We start from the raw sequence: 15,926 nt of genomic DNA, 5'->3' as shown, positions 1-15,926 counted from the left end.
CTGGCATTCGTCCATGGAGACTGCACTTGGACCTGATTCGGGCAACAGGCCGAATATCAAGCATTAACCAAGCTTTGCGAAGTGAAGTTACACTGGTTTGGGCCGTGGTTTGCTCGCCGATCGCTTAATCCCCCGCTTTACTGGTCAAGCATCCCGTCATCTTTGCTACGCACCCCTATTCGGGGTATTCTTTGTGAGGGCCCGACTGTCTCCACATCGGAAAAGCATTGCCCTTGAGATAATTTCTGGCATTGGTTTGGAACTTTATTGTTCAATGGCAAGAATTTAAGACAGGGTTGTTGTACCGAAGTATAACCGAACCCGAGGATATCAAAAAGACCCGCCCCCTACATTCTTGGATGACTAGAAGCTTTACTGTCCAGAGCTTAGCATCGGATGAGTATCAGCCTTATGTGCCACCGAAATTAAGTGAAGTATATGGCAGACAGACACTACTGTATGATTTGCGTTGATCACCTTTCTTTGCTATAATGTCACTCGTCGATAACCCCACAGCTGCAGCGGACTATATCCGCGGCCAGAGTATTTCTCTCATTCCTAATACCCGAGATAAGACTCAAAGTCAAAGATATGTTGAGCAGTGTCGGAGAGTAGCCGATGTGGAATATTCCTACATGGTATTGCTTTCTTATCATAGTATTGGCATTTCTGTGCTCCAAGAATCATGTCTTATAACAAATTTCAATCATATAGAAGAATGAAAATACACTATATGCACTATCAGACCATTGATTGTTTTGAAGTGGAATATTGGTTCATAATATTGCTCCAAAGGTATCAAATGTAAGCCAAGTCAACAGGAGGCAACTTACTGTCGCACAACTTACTACCGAGGGATCAGAAATATGTCCACAGTGCCTTGAAGGATTAGCATATTTCTATACGAGACCTGGAGACGAGTGTACTATTTTATGCGTTCCTTGTGCCTTAACTTCGCCTCTCTTTTTCCACCTCTTTTTTGGCCCATCCTCGAGTGCTTCAGGTTGGTCATCTGGCTCATTGAAAGGTTGAAAGATGAAGGGTGAAAGGGCTTGTAGCTTCTGTTGTACTATTATTCAAACTAGGTTATAACTTGCGGAAACGTGATATTCTACAGCTTCCAAATTTGAACCCTAGAAGGTTTTTCTAGGACATTATAACTGGCTGGTCTAAGCTTTGGCAGACCTGTAGCAGGATTCTGCATTTTATAGCATGAGATACTTGTATCTGCAGAGGTATGCTGCGCAAGTAGTAGTTTTTCTACCAACGATTGACTAGATAAATTCTAATTTTGATGATAAATAACTGCTTATTCCCTGCTGTCCACGGAACCAAAATGGCGACACTGTTATGGAAGAGTTCATATTAGACATGATCATCCCTTTGAAAGAAATTCTGTAAAAAACATATCTTTGAAAGTATCGACCAAGTTTTGATGATCTCCTTCAGAGTTGACTTTGATCGTCCACTTTGCTTGGAGAGGCTGATGTACAGGACTTCAATATACGCACCCGAGAGATGAGAGCCTCAAATTACTTTAACTAATCTATCTTCAATGGCTATTTAAGGCGTAATCAAAGGCTCTGTTATGTCTGGATGGAGTACCACGCCCTGTTCTGACATGATAGGTATCCAGTCCCCAATATATATTCTGTATTCCGCAGTCGACTTCGTTTCCAATATCCGAAAGACAAGTCGAGCTAACAATGTCTAGTAGCTAGGATGAAATGTAGACTGTTTTCTTACTAAGTTTGGTTTCTCAATTCGATTCATGGTTTACTAAACTCAACCCCCTTGTAGATCTCCGACAAACCAACAGTCTCTCTTCGTGGTCTTCTTAGTCGTTTAACGTGGAATCACAGATACCTGAGAAACAAGAAACAAAGCAAAATGATTCCTTGATCCATTCTTGTGCTAACAGCTCGTCCCAAAATTATGTCTTCATCTACTGAACCTTGTAAACCAATAACTTGTTCAAATATAACACGTTAACCCAGTTGAATGCCGGCGTACAAGTTTATGGAGTCGCATCACTCCAGCCGGCAATATTTGCTTGCGAATACCGATGACGCCTCTTGAATTAATCACCCGAGAGTTAGATCTCGATTCAATTGCCACCCAAAACATTGTAGTCAAAGCGATGTCTTGTGATGTCCTCGCTGCAGATTTGAAACAAGAGGCTACCCCTGCATGCCAAGTATGAACAAGTGGGCAACCAATTTCGCCTCTGGGTTGCGCCAACGGATCATATTCGTGATTCAGATAGAAATGATAAGCTTGCTTTATTTGAACACCATTAAGTTCAATTTAACAAAGAATAAAACGATCGATTATAAACTAGGTAAATGCGCATGTCTCAACATGAAACAAACTCCCCAGCTACCCCAAGATGACCTTGGGATGGCAATCCAAGGATCATATGTCAGATTCTACATTTTGTCTTGCACAAACACAGTGCTGACAACCCCAGCCACCCGTACGGCCCCACCAGACTCCCAGGAAAGCTGCATCATACTGGGCCCCCATTCCATCTGTAGAAAGACAAATATTCTACCCTGGCAAGGATATGGGGGCTAAAAACAATAGATACAAAGCGCCAACTCGCTTAACAGGAGAATTGATAGGCCAGGATGAACACCTAACACTGAATACAGCATTAAGAAAGCACCAAAATAGCCCATGAAGATCCCGGTCTGCAACTAAGCCCGAAATAAGGTAAGATAGGCGACATGCAGCAGGTGGAGCACGTGGAGACGGCTAAACCCAGATGCGACATTAGAAGCGAAACCGAATCCGAATTGCAAGAGAACAAAAGAACAGAGAGAAATGACACGGTCGGTTTTGTCTCCCCGAATCACTAGATTTCAAGTTGGCTCTGTACGCTCTTGGCTGCAGATCCAATGGCAGAATGTAGTATGATCGCCGGGGTACAGCAGGCGTTTCATGATGTTCCGCATGGATGAAAGGGGTCTCTTGGTGATCTCATAGGTTGAAGGTGAGGTAGTAATGCATGTAAGAGTGTGCTAATTCTATACTCCTAAATGCTTTCGACGCGGGGAATAACAAGGCCACGCGGTAGAATGTCAGCTTCTTACCTTGGATACTGCGAGGATCTCTATAGATAGGTTCTTCACGTTTACTGCACAGTTAATTGAAACCGAATTGACTGGAGTTCAATGGAGTTCAGTGCCAAGTGATTCTGTTCTCGTGTTACTTGAGAAAGAGCACCTGACCTTGTCCGTTTTGCAGGACTCATTCAAGGTTGAATCCTGCCTTGACTTCGATTCAGAGATTGTTTTTGGCATTCCAGCCCTGGACGCCTTGTCTAGGCTGTGTAATCTACTTAGGTGCACCGAAGGGGAGGGGGGTATCTGATGAAGTTGGCGAAGCCAGTAGGCCTGTATCCGTTTCCCACTCGGTCCATTTGAAGCTTAGTGTAACTTTAATGCACTGTCTGCAACAGAGACAACGTGTTAGCACAAGCCAAGAGGCTCGGAGATTGCCGTCATCGATTCGCCGTGACACCAGGATTGAAGCGAGAAAAGCAAAGAAAGAGAAATCGACAAGCCTAAATGCCAAAACCCAAGCAATGACACCATTGTGCTCTGACTACAGATGCGTGTCATGGGGGTGGATGGGGCGAAAGGAGGTGTGCGTGTTCTTCGAGTACAGCAAGGGCCGGGGCTGCATGGGAGGTCCACCGCCAGGAACATTCTTCTAGATTGTGACTAGAAGGCTCGAAATGCAACTTCAACCAAGCATCCGGGGCCCAGCGTGGACGGTGAGTGGTGGGAATGCCTGCATCAGACAGGCTGGGCACAGGGATGGCTATACAATCTTGAAATTCCAGCTGAAGACGTGGACAGCATGAGCGGTGAAAAGAACCGAAATACATCATTGTACCGGGTACCTGAAAGCTGCTGTGCCTCATGCCAGAGTGACACCATCCAGCGATGCCTCCAAGTTAACTCAAACAGGAATAAGAAGGTCCACCTGTCAGGCTGCTCAGCCCTACCGCGGGGGGAATACGAGGATATAGCGACGCACTGGCAGACAAGGAAACCAACAGTACAACAGCATCTCGCACGCGGATTGGAGGAGGAGTTGATGTAAGGCGTCCTATTCATAGCCTAGTCTGTCTCACCTTGGGGAAGAGCCTCCTCGGCGTGTTCGTTTGGCCCCCTCATTCCGGGCCTCTCGGGGCCGACAGAACTGGGTGTCAAGCCTCCGGATAGCCCGAGCGCAACAAATGATCATCTTAGGAAACAGGTGTGGATCCTCCGCAAGGTATACCTCCTTAGGTATCCAGTATGTAGGCCAATAAGGCAACCAGAGCACGCGCGGACAATAAAAGAATAAAATAAAAGTCAAAAAAAAAAAAAAAAAAAAAAAAGCCAAGAGACATCAAATGCTATGATAAACGTTACATTGGACAGTTTTCAGATGAAAGTGGCTCTATTCCGGGAGTGGGTTAGGGTTAGAATGGTACTATACGAACCACCCAATGACGTGACAGCTACTCACAGGCACTCCAAAGGTGTTTGTAGGCGATACAACCGGGTATCCGGCCAAGTCATGTCTCTAGCGTCAAGTTCCTCTAAGTGAAACGTTAGATTTGCGTCTGTACCCAGGGAAATGTATGGCAGGTCAGATCTTTATCCCTTAGTCTGCCAAGTAGAGAAAAAACGTGGCATGGCCGTGCACATAACCCCCACGTGAGGAAATAAGGACCATGATTTATTTATTTATTGTATTTCTATTTCTATTTCTATTTCTATTTCTATTTCTATTTACCGTGCTTTTCTATCCAATATCTACTATTCTATTAATCTATGATATACACACTGTATTCACCCCTGACATATCCTGTCTCGGGCCAGTTGAGACCTATGTCCGGCCCAACTACAATATTCCGTGTGATCTGAGGGTTCAAGTGTACGACGTGTATTTGATTTGATTTAAAGGGAGTAAATTAGGGGGAGGCTGAACGGGGATCCCTGTCATATTAATAAAAGATTTTACTGGATTTAATCGGGACTTTACACATGGCATCGAGTCTAATTCAAGCACGGACTAGGCTGGCTATCGCTACGAAGCTGCAAGGCCCAGAAATCCAATTCCAGCTGATCGGGGTTTAGAGCGCCATACTCCGAGACTCTATATAATCGGTTTCAACTCCACCTCCACTCACTTCTTCACTTCTTCACTTCACCTGTATTTCTGTACTTACTCCTTCTCATCATGCATCGCTCTTCTTATGATGGACGTTCAGGCTCCCGTGGCAGTCACTCCAACAGCAGCGCATTCAGTCCCAACGCCAACCCTAATGAAGACTGGACCAAGATTTCGGATCTGGCAGAGCGCCGTCGCATTCAGAACCGTATCGCTCAGCGGAACTATCGTAAGTACTGTGCCAGACTATCCTTGGGGAGTAGAGTCTGATCACGGCGCAACTATTAGGCAAGAAGCTGAAGCGTCGCCTGGAGGACCTCGAGAGACGAGCAGCAACATCCGCATCCCCCGAACAGTCCCATGCAGAGCCCGTGTCACCCAAGGCTTCACCCCCTAAGACCCGAACCAAGCAACGAGCCGTCAAATCCGAGGTCAAGCCGCACACTCACTCAGATCGGTCTGGTTCCAACGAGTACTATGGACCGGATGAGCGCCAGACCATGTTTGCCCAACAATGTACTCGCCAGCTTTCAGCCTCGCCACCCCCAGTCTTCTCCCACCCATCCATCTCTTCTTACGACGCTTACCGGCAATCGGCCTACGCCCAGTCCCCGCTCTACCACACCGCGCCAAGCAGCTATAGTGACTTGGCCTACCAAAGCGAATACGGCGAAACATTCCCATCAATCATGCCAGTGCTCCCGTCAATGGGAGCACCACGCAAACTAGCCTACGACGAAGATCTGATAAGCCCGTTCAGCATGAGCTATGCAACAATGGCTGGCATCGATCTCGTCCAGCAACAACAGTCGCAGCAGGCCCATGCCCACGCCCACGCCCACGCCCACGCCCACGCCCACGCCCACGCCCACGCCCAGGCACAAACACAAGGATATCCCTCAGGTCTTCCGGTACATATTCCTCGCTGATTTTCCTTCAAATGTCAAATTTCAAAGATCTACATTATCATCTACAACCACACGACCAGCAGCTAATGATCTGCCTGTCCCTACAGATGCCCTCGCTTGCCTACAGCTACGAGGACCCGCGAGCACCATCAACGTCACCAGAGGCATCCATCTTCACATCGCCCCTCACCCCCGAATCCGCCCCTTGTTCGCCTCGTTCTATCATGTACGAGTATGATCTACGGTAAGGCGGATCGGGCGTATCGGAGAGTGAATGCCCCGAGTTTTGGCGGGTCTTTCCGTCATCTAGGCCCTATTGCGGGCCTCGGAGGCCTTAAGTCCACGTTTTTTTTGGTCCTTTTTTACGAGTTCCACTTTGAGTCATTCTTTGTTTTGTGTTTTCTTAGCCCTTGAGAAGTCCAATCTGGACATGTGTGACGAGATAGCTGCATACCTGGCGTTCAATTTGCTCTAGCCTGGTGTTTGGAAGAGTTCGGCCATGAATGATTTCTTCATTTGTTTTTTTTTTTTTGTTGTTTTTTTATTCATTTTTATTTCCATCTTTCTATTTGTCTCTTTGGTGACTTCTTTGCTTTGGGGAAATTCAGATCTACAAGCAAATCCGAATAGAATACTCTCCAGTCAATAACGTTGCGACGCCGATCTCCGATTGGCTGATTTACTGCATAACTCCACGGCCCCCAACTCTGCGGGATTTTCAGTAAAAACCAAAAATAAAGGAATACCAGGAAATAAAAACGGTGATGAACACAGATCTACCTTCCCAGTCCGGAAGAGTGAGGCGCAGTGCATGAGAGCTAGAGACCAACTTCTCGAAAAGGACAAATCCATTCATGACTCGTGAAATCCATTCCACTGGGATAAATCCGATCCCTGCAGAAAAGACAACCCACAATCCACCGGCCTTTATCTTTAATCCCCTAAACGCCGGGCATGCTCTCTTCCCCCCTCCCTTCCACTCCATTTCTATTCCCACTATTCCGCTGTACCGGGTACGTCACGGAGCGCACACTGCTCTATTAGACGGAGCTGCTCCGAGGCTGCGCCTCTCCCCCTAGTTAATTTCAATTGCCATTTGAATCCTGGATCCTCGATTTGATTTCAGATACTGGTTTAGAGCCTGCTTTGTGACTGGTCCATCGGTGCATGTACATTCACCCTACACGTTGGCACGTTGGCTAGGGGCGGTTGGGGATAGGGATAGGCAACCACCTGGACTAGACTACTCTAGACTATAGACTGGACGAAATCCATCCAGTACACATGATGTACATAAGGCGATCGTGAAAAGTAGAGTTTCCATCTATCTATCCGACCCCGACTCGGGCGGAAAGAAGAGCCGCGTGGGTGCGGTACAAGTCAATATACAAATCCAGTCTATTGACTTAAAATTACTGGGTATTGAAGATTGTATGTTGATGGGAGAGTGGCACGATGTCTCCTCCCGTACGTAGATCCAGCCAAGAACCAGTGAAACAGACCACCCCCAAACCCTTTTAACAACCTGCTATAGTAGGAATAGCCCTATACCAAGACCCAAGACTAGGACGACCCCCTCCCTCTCCGGCCGGGATCTGGGGCTATTCAACGTTGTGGTCCGTTCTCCATGTCTTGTCTAGTGGGAAACCCACATGGCAACGGACATTCCAGGATTCAGGAGGGGATAAAGGGCTAAAAGGGGTATCCACCCACTTATCCGACAAGTAGACCACAACCTGAAACGCGTTAGTCCAACTGTTAGTGGACAGCACTGTCCAAGTCTTCTTTTTCCCCTTGGGGTTAGACTCGCACTTTTGGGTTCTTATCGGGATTTCAGGGTTGGCGGCTCTAAGTCTGCAGCGCTGTTGGTGTTTCTGCCCCCATTTCCTAATTGATGTCGTACTCGTAGGAAGGCTCTAGTCTTCTCTAGTCCTTCTCTAGTGTATCCTTTGACGGGTGGATTCGTCATTCATGATCTACCGAGTTTGATCGACTCTTGGTCTTTCCTTTTTTGCTTTGTGTTTACGCTGCGGACTGGGGCACTGCGGACTACGGTGATGTACCCGCATTCGCTAACCTTATCGAAGTCACAACGCCAAAGGCGTTGTGTCGGTCAATAGTGCCGACACGAAAATCAAGAGGGAAAGGGTCGCAGCCTTAGGCTTGGCTTTCCTCTTTCTGATTAGTGTTTCTGTTTATACTATGTTTGTCCGTGCCGTGCCAACTCACCGGACCCTGGAAAGGTCGAATATACTTACACCAGCATAGCGGAGTACATGCAAAGACCACATGGCCACATGGCCTGGTCACATTGATTAATCAGATAACCTGATTTCAAATCTCTAGAGCCCCAACTAGATCCAAGCCCAAATAGTAAATGTAATGACCATTCGTCGGGCGGAACAAACTCCCTAGGCAAAAGTCCCTAAGAAAGTGGAGCGATAACCAAACCCCGTTACTGTGTAGAGCCTATCATTATCCGGGCGCCTTAACTGTGGATAACGATCAACACAATGTAAACTCCACATTCTGCAGCGGGGGGCACGCAGTCAGCACGGGAGACCAGAGTGGTGGGAGCGGCTGGAGAGGCTGTTAGACGAGACGCATGGGCCTAGATGGGAGAACCTGTGTTAGGAGGAGATCTATTTTTGGATAAATGTGCAATTCTGGAATAGTATTCTGCTCGGATTGGATTGGGTGACTTCTCAGGTCTCACATTGTATGCGTGGCACTGGCACTCATCTCATCCAATTCTACGGGATACAACATCGTATACGGCGATGCAGACCAAATGATGTGTAAAGGTTGACCATTTCACCTTTCCAGCTAGGCGGGTTGAGTGCTGGCACTAATTTCTGCAATCTCGGTAATAGGCACAAGACTTTGGCATATGGTATATGGCGTTATGTTTGGCGTTTGTATTTTACCGCAATAGGTCCCCCAGCTGCATCTTGTTTACGCGATGGTTTTCGCTACGGCGGTTCTCCAATTGGAACCTGGCTCTTGGGGTGCCCATTGGCTGGGTTTACCGAGGGGAGGACATCGCGACAGTTGTTCGATTAGGAATTTGGTCATGGGGATTTCCTTTTTTAACCGTCTTACTTGACACTTTGTTTTAGTGGCCGGTTGATCGAGGTGTTGCCGTTTTGGGTTTTATTTAGACGTCTCCCTGATAAAGTTGGCAAAGGTATGTGATCCTGCGTATATGAACACATGTAGTGCAGAGCTAAATTCACAATCCCTGCGCCTGGGTGAGTATGGATTCGGGTATATGGTCACAATAGGATGTGTATCTGGTCCATGTCGGTGCAATCCCCCAAAGTGGCAGTCTATGACGGTCTTGCAAGGTTGTCTCCTGCACCTTGCAATCAATAGTGAGTGCCTCAGTTCTTTGGGTTGCACAATATGACCTAGTACCCTATTCCAGGTCAATTAGCAGGGCCATGCCAATATACAGTGGAGACTGCGCAAAGCATAGATAACGTGCTGATTCCTTGCGATCCAACTACTGCATATCAAACAAGCAAACAAGGCTCTCCCATTGTTATAGACGATAGCATCCACTGCCAAGATATAAGCCTATGCAGGGCATCCCAAGGTTTAAGGTTTAAGATCTCACCGCGGATCTTATGGATTAGTATACAGCTTGAAAATGAGCAGATACAAGTGAAGCCAAACCTATCCAAAGAAACAGACAACAAAGCAAGCCCCAAAACAAAAAGCAAAAGCGAAAAAAAAAGGAAAGAAAACCAACACTGCCAAGCGCCCTCCTATTGGTACCAAGAAAAGCAACCATCGAGGGCTGGCTGGAAAAAAAAAAAAAACAAAAAACGAAAAAAAAATCCAAAGAAGCGAGGCGAGGAGCAAAGCGCTAAAAACAATCAAACAGACCCCCCCTCTCGATCCTATATCCGACCAGAAACCAAGACGCAATGCAGGATCTAGCGGGGGGATTTAAACGAAGCACCCAACCAACAACAGAACGAGCGTGGCAATAACCACGCCTCTGTCTCGCCCAAACCAGCCCAAACCAAGCCAAAGCAAGCAGGAAACCCACTAATCTGCTCATGCTAGCACCAAACCTGACACCCAAGCTAACCAAAGATGCCCATAAACAAAGCAAAGTAGAAGACAAGGATGACCATGTCAGCCATGTGATTCGCAATAGCTTAGTACCTTTACTCTGTACACGATCCATTCCCACTGCCTCGGGTTGGACAGGGGTCTATACATATACTGCATATACGCATATACGCATAATACGCGCCCAAGGGGGACCGCTCATCCGCCGTTCCGCTTGCCCGCTTTCTCCGGTTGGCGTTGTCCAGAATTTTGACCCCGGGACATGTGCACCTGGGGCATGTCCTGTTCCATGCACAGTGGGATGTGTAATCAGTGAATTCGGATCCAAGGTTGCTTTGTAAGTATAACGTAGACAGGTTAGCCACAGGATTTGAGAATTGCAATCAGAAGTCAATGATGATAAATACGTTTGATTTGTAAATATGGTTCTGGGCCAATACGAGAGATGGCGAGAGATGGTTGCACGGGCATGTGGTCTCTCGGCGTCGCCGATGGGCCCGTTTGTTTTGGGACTTGCATGCGGGATGCAGATTGCGGGTTGCGGATTAGGTTGGTCGGGGAGGCCGGTATACGAGTGACACTCTGAGGCTCTTTGCTGCAGATCACTTCATGCGGATATGGGAGAGTTGGGGCTCTGTGGTTCTTGTCTTTGCGATGGGCTCTCGGGGCCCCCAGGGCCCCCCCAGGGCTGGAGTCTGGAGTCTGGAGGGAGGCTTTACTGTACATGTACGTGGTGAGTATCGTGTGGAACATAGCTGACACGAAGCAATGGCATATGCCTATCATGGTCCATGCACATTGTGCTGTCTACGAGGGCCACGGGTTGTGGACGCGGAGCTAGATCTGAATGGACCTTGCGTTATGGTATTCGATTCTAGAGGGAAGATGCGAAAAGCGCAATAGATTAGAACGAATCGCATTCAAACAGTGGGTAGATCAAGCTCAGCATCTGTCATCATCGGCATCAAGCCCTCAACAAATCCTCTGCCGGGGCCATCTTTCTGAACCTAAAAACAGTGTAAAAATTCGACATCCCCGCAAAACTCCCAATTCCATTGGACTCGACTCATCGGACATGCACATCCATTGGATCTGTGGGTGCTGACTGGTTGAGGTTTCGTCGTCGTCGCATAGGGGCCTTCTTGCGGTTTGCGATGGCTGCATCTTGCACTTGTTCCGGTTTCATCACGGTATCGCCATCTTTATCATCCTTGTCTTGCAGCTGCAGCAGCTCCTGCTCGTTGTTCCATGCCTCGTCCAGCTCAATCACATTCTTGGGCTTCGTGCGCAGCCATTTCATGCGGGGGCCGACGCGCGACACTTCCGAGACCTTGAATCCATAGATGCGCGGGTCGTAGATCTTACCCTTGCCGAGGCCGGGACAGAGGTTGGATGTGCGTACGCCGTTAATCTCTAAGGGTTGGTTCTCTGGGGTGGGGGATTCGAGAACCTGGCGGGAGGGTTGGGGACGGGTCACGGAGCCAGTCCGAGACTGCGTGGGCGCGGCGTTGCGGGGCGACATAATCGACAGTGATGCATCCAGACGGGGTCCAATGTCCAAGTCTGGGAAGGTCATGAAGAAGAGACATCCAAAGGTTGTGCCGAAGAATGCTCCGTCGACGGAGTGGAAGCGACTGTTGGGGGGTGTATAAATATCCATGCAACCGGGGCAGAACAGCTTGACGGTTTCTTGGCCAGGAGTGTCGGATCGGCCAACGGGAAGTACCTTGCAACCATTGCAGTTGACACGCGGACAGACGCCGAAATGCTGCATCTCATATTTTTCCAGCATCTGTTGAATGCCCGGCCGGGAGGTGATATATCGCTGGTGGATGAGTCCGTAGAGCAGTTCGGCGGAGCTCTCGATGACGCTCAAATCGCTGGCGACGCGGGCGTGTCGCCGATCGCCTGCTCTCCGGTATCCGGGTCTGTCATCGCCCAGCGCATCATCTTCATCCTCCTCATCCTCCTCCTCTTCTTCCTCTTCATCATCATCCTCGGGCTCCACATCGAGAATCATCTCCAAGGCCTCTTTGTACATGGGCACCTGCGACTGCAGGCCAGTCAAGTTGAAATCATCCTCGATAAAGTCTTCCGACACCTCTGCGAAGAACTCATGGCCCATCAACGAGCAGAACGAGGAGATCCAGGACTCCGGTGCACCTTCCGAGGACGACATATCGAACGATGCGGACACGGACGATGATAAGGTTGATTCAGACAGTTGACTCAAATCCAGCCTGTCGAGGCCGTCGGCCAACGCCGAACCTGTCTCTCTCGACACGTTGCCGAGCTGGGGGGTATAAGCTTCGGGAAGGTAGGCGAGGACGAATCCGAAGCGATTTCGTCACGCAAAAGGCGGAGGGAGAAGGTCCTGCGACTGCGAGGCAGCGATTCGAGAGAAAGTAACGTGAAGCAATTTAAGAATTGCGAGGGATCTGAGAGGGCTGAAAAGCTAGACGTTCATGGCAATGTGCGGGAGGGGGAGATTGTGCGATCAACGTTGGATCTAAAGACCCCACCAAAATCTTATCAGTTTTGCGTAAATTTGATGCCACAAGTTATCTGATCCACGTACCTAGAGATCTCTAGGCGTTATTGAGGGTCATTAGTGATTCGACTGGAGGTTGGTGTGTCGGTCGGATCGGGTTAGGTGCGTTCGGTTCGTGGGGCGGTGGGCGAGTGAAGCACTCTTCAGCACAGGATCACAGGATCACAGGACGGTGATGTGATGTGATGGTCTTGAAGAAGTCAAGAAGTGAGGTCGCGGAGATCAATTGTCGGAGTCTGTCACGTGAAGCTGACGTGCGATAGCCTGGTTCGATCGTCTGGATGCGGAAACCAGTCGGCTTATACATGAGTTGGGTGAACAGGGTCTTGGTCGATGATTTAATATAGTTTGCTTAGAAAACGATCACTTTCTCGTCATTTTATATTCAAGGTGTAGCCCAATATATGCATGTCATGTTGCCTCACCAGCATACAGACAACCCCACATGTTCAACTCTCGGCGTCATATTGTACGGTTGTACTACGGCAATATCACAAAGTGAGTAAGACATACAGCATCGTATTCCCTGGGTATTGGTTATATCAAAACAGATCACGAATGACCCGGGCAAACTCCCCCTCGTCTCCCAAAACACCTGATAGACCTTCACCAGTATTTTGAATCTCTCCATCTGTCCCAACAAAGCCACCGATAGTATCAGGACCAGTGGTGCCAGGAATGAAGTTTCCAAAGGCACCAACAGCCTCAAACAGATTCGTCAACTCATGGCTCATCTGGAGACCATTGAGAGGACTACTACCAAGCTCATTCCTGTTATTCATTTGCCCGTACATTGAAAGGTCTTCAATCGGATGCCCTGCGAGGCCGGCCATAGCTACCGCTGCACTTGAATGAGGATCATTCGAGTCTGGTCCGAAAGGTCGAGCTAAGACTCCGAGCTTTTCTCCGATTTTTCGGAGGCCCTTGATGGTCTTCCATAGTCGCTTGGAGACAAAGGACTTAGTACTGAACCCGTTGATCAGATCGAGCGCCATGTAGAATTCATCGCGAACTTGTCGGTTGAAGTCGGCTGGCGCATGAGAAACTGCGAGGAAGAGGACTGCCAATGCAGCAACGAGGAAGTAGTTGAAGGTGATCTGCTGTGTACGATAAATATCGGACATTTGGTTAAGGCGGGTGAGCACTCGGACGGTGTCCTTGGCTACATCCACCACAGTCTGGGCGTGACCACGGTCTTCTGCGATGCTAGCAGATGAATGGAGGACGGGGCGGTAGATCAGAATTCGGAGTTGGTTCATTCGCAGATACAAGAGAACCCTTAGTCGTCTCATGCCTCTGCTTACAGTGTCTCCAGTCTTGGGAGACTCGACAGGATAGAACTTCAGTTCTTCTGGAACCTGTTTGTACCATTGCAGAATCTGATAATCCAGATACCCGATTTCATCTCGTCGAATATCAGTCGCGCCCTCTGACCCTAGACCAGAGTACCAGATTTTAGAGCTGATTCGGTTGTAAAGAATCATACAACGTAAGTAGGGTAGTGATGCATCCTGTTGAGCGTCGTCAGTTAAAATTGATTTAATATGTCCAGGAAGGGAAGCGTTACCGGTTCTGGTAGATTAGGATCAATATCTTCATCCTGAATTACAAAAGGCAGTCCCGTCCCTAAGCTCCATCGTCGATCCAAGCTATAGACCGACCAGAATAGTCGAGTAACTTCGTTCCAGTGATCCTCGTTGGGGAACGATTTGACCAAAGCATCCCGACGATGAAGTCCCATTTCAAGACACATCCGCGCTGCCAACCCGATGACTCGATAGGCCATGGCATCGTCATCTGTGTGGAAATGATATGTTGCCTGACAACAGTATTAGCGAACTTGATGGCACACAAAGAGAAGGCAATGACACCCACCACAATGGCAAACAATTGAATCGTTTTGACGCTGTGAGGCTCCCACATCTTGGATTCTATGACCGGTTTCACATTCAGGTAAAGTCGGTGGCCAAGCTCGCTTTCACCACCTCCTTCCACGACCAGGGTGGTAGCAAGAATCAATTTCAAGAGAACCGTAGCCTCATCCTGAAGACCATCAGAGCCTGGAAGACCCCTTTGTGCAAATCCTGTTCGGGTAGCAGCCTCAATGAATGTATACAGTAGATTGGCTTGACTGGTAACGGTAGCAATATCCACCACAGGATACATAATCCCAATCTCTTCCTCGTAGACTTTACAAAGACGCATTGCTTCATCGCGTCCAATCGTCCAAAGAGGATCTTTAGTTGGGTGTACAGTTGAGAGCAACTGCCCCAGGTGAGGAGGCGAGCCCGCTGGGGTGACATGCGCAGTAGTCAGGTCATCGGGGATTCCATCTTCTGCAGGGGTGATGCCCATATTCTGTAAGCTGGATTTAGCCACATCAAAGTTAAATGCCGAACTTGTTGGGCCGTGAAAACGGGGATGCCGGGCCCGAGGCTTTGGCAGCCCAGGTGGCATAGGCGTGAACACGGGCTGAGATCCATCCCTTGATAGAGAATCAAAGGATGGTGTCTCGAATGTAGGTCGTTGGGTACGAATAGAATTGATATTGGTGAACAGGCTGTTAACCTGATCCTGTAAAGCGGTGATCTGATCTGTCAACGATCGGTATTCGCTGCGAAATATTAGCACAGCCGACTACTCGGAACAGAATTCCGAGACCTACTCCGAGTCTTTGAAGTTATTGTTGCAACAATTGGGTGCATAGCGACCTGGTACAGTTGTCAGTTTGGTACTGCGGACCGATAGCTCCGAATGCAGAAGGGTTGGGCTGGCAATCGCAGGAGATACATGCATTCTAAATTTAGATGACCACATCTCTGGCATGGAACCTGTCCATTGCATTTGATCTTACGCCGCTTGCATTCGTTACTAAATCCCGTAGTTAGCCAGACTGCCGACAAATAACCCGAAGGAAAAGCAAATCGTATGATGCACGCAGCAACATTTCCGACCAACCGGAAAGCAGGGAATGAAACGACCGATGGAGCGGAAAGAGATAGGTTCGCATCAGGCCATATCTTACCATGCAATGGAGATGTAGCGATTCCGCTTTGTGCGCGTCTGCGTTCCGTTGCCTTGTTCCGCCTTCCGCTTGTTAGACTCAGATGTTCCAATGGCCTGATCCCCGGCATCTGTCTGCGGCGGCGTCCTTTCCATCTGGGGGGACTCTGAAGCCATGATCTGCAGCTGGGAGTGACAACTGAGAAGAA

At 48.5% G+C, this 15,926-nt stretch overlaps 3 protein-coding genes across 3 annotated transcripts; 1 reads left to right on the top strand and 2 right to left on the bottom strand.

Annotated features, from left to right (window-relative positions):
* Positions 1 to 5,241: 5,241 nt before the first annotated feature.
* N7508_000740 (bZIP transcription factor) lies at positions 5,242 to 6,328 on the top strand (the record flags this gene model as incomplete). Its single annotated transcript, XM_058458825.1, has 3 exons — positions 5,242 to 5,401; positions 5,461 to 6,083; positions 6,188 to 6,328. The coding sequence occupies 3 exons, from the start codon at positions 5,242 to 5,244 to the stop codon at positions 6,326 to 6,328; spliced, it is 924 nt and encodes a 307-aa protein (XP_058325047.1).
* Positions 6,329 to 11,229: 4,901 nt separating this feature from the next.
* N7508_000739 (casein kinase II subunit beta) lies at positions 11,230 to 12,342 on the bottom strand (the record flags this gene model as incomplete). The annotated part of the gene is made up of 1 exon (XM_058458824.1): positions 11,230 to 12,342. One exon carries the CDS (start codon positions 12,340 to 12,342, stop codon positions 11,230 to 11,232), a length of 1,113 nt encoding a protein of 370 aa, XP_058325046.1.
* A 914-nt stretch (positions 12,343 to 13,256) lies between these two features.
* On the bottom strand, positions 13,257 to 15,894 carry N7508_000738 (transcription factor domain-containing protein; the record flags this gene model as incomplete). The annotated part of the gene is made up of 4 exons (XM_058458823.1): positions 13,257 to 14,225; positions 14,282 to 14,533; positions 14,590 to 15,328; positions 15,740 to 15,894. The coding sequence occupies 4 exons, from the start codon at positions 15,892 to 15,894 to the stop codon at positions 13,257 to 13,259; spliced, it is 2,115 nt and encodes a 704-aa protein (XP_058325045.1).
* Positions 15,895 to 15,926: the final 32 nt, after the last annotated feature.

This window comes from Penicillium antarcticum (assembly GCF_028974205.1).
Source record: "Penicillium antarcticum strain IBT 31339 chromosome Unknown utg000001l_segment0_segment0, whole genome shotgun sequence".
Taxonomy (NCBI): Eukaryota; Fungi; Ascomycota; class Eurotiomycetes; order Eurotiales; family Aspergillaceae; genus Penicillium; species Penicillium antarcticum.
The sequence above is the reverse complement of the archived record's forward strand: the minus strand, read 5'-3'. Positions and strand labels throughout refer to the sequence as shown.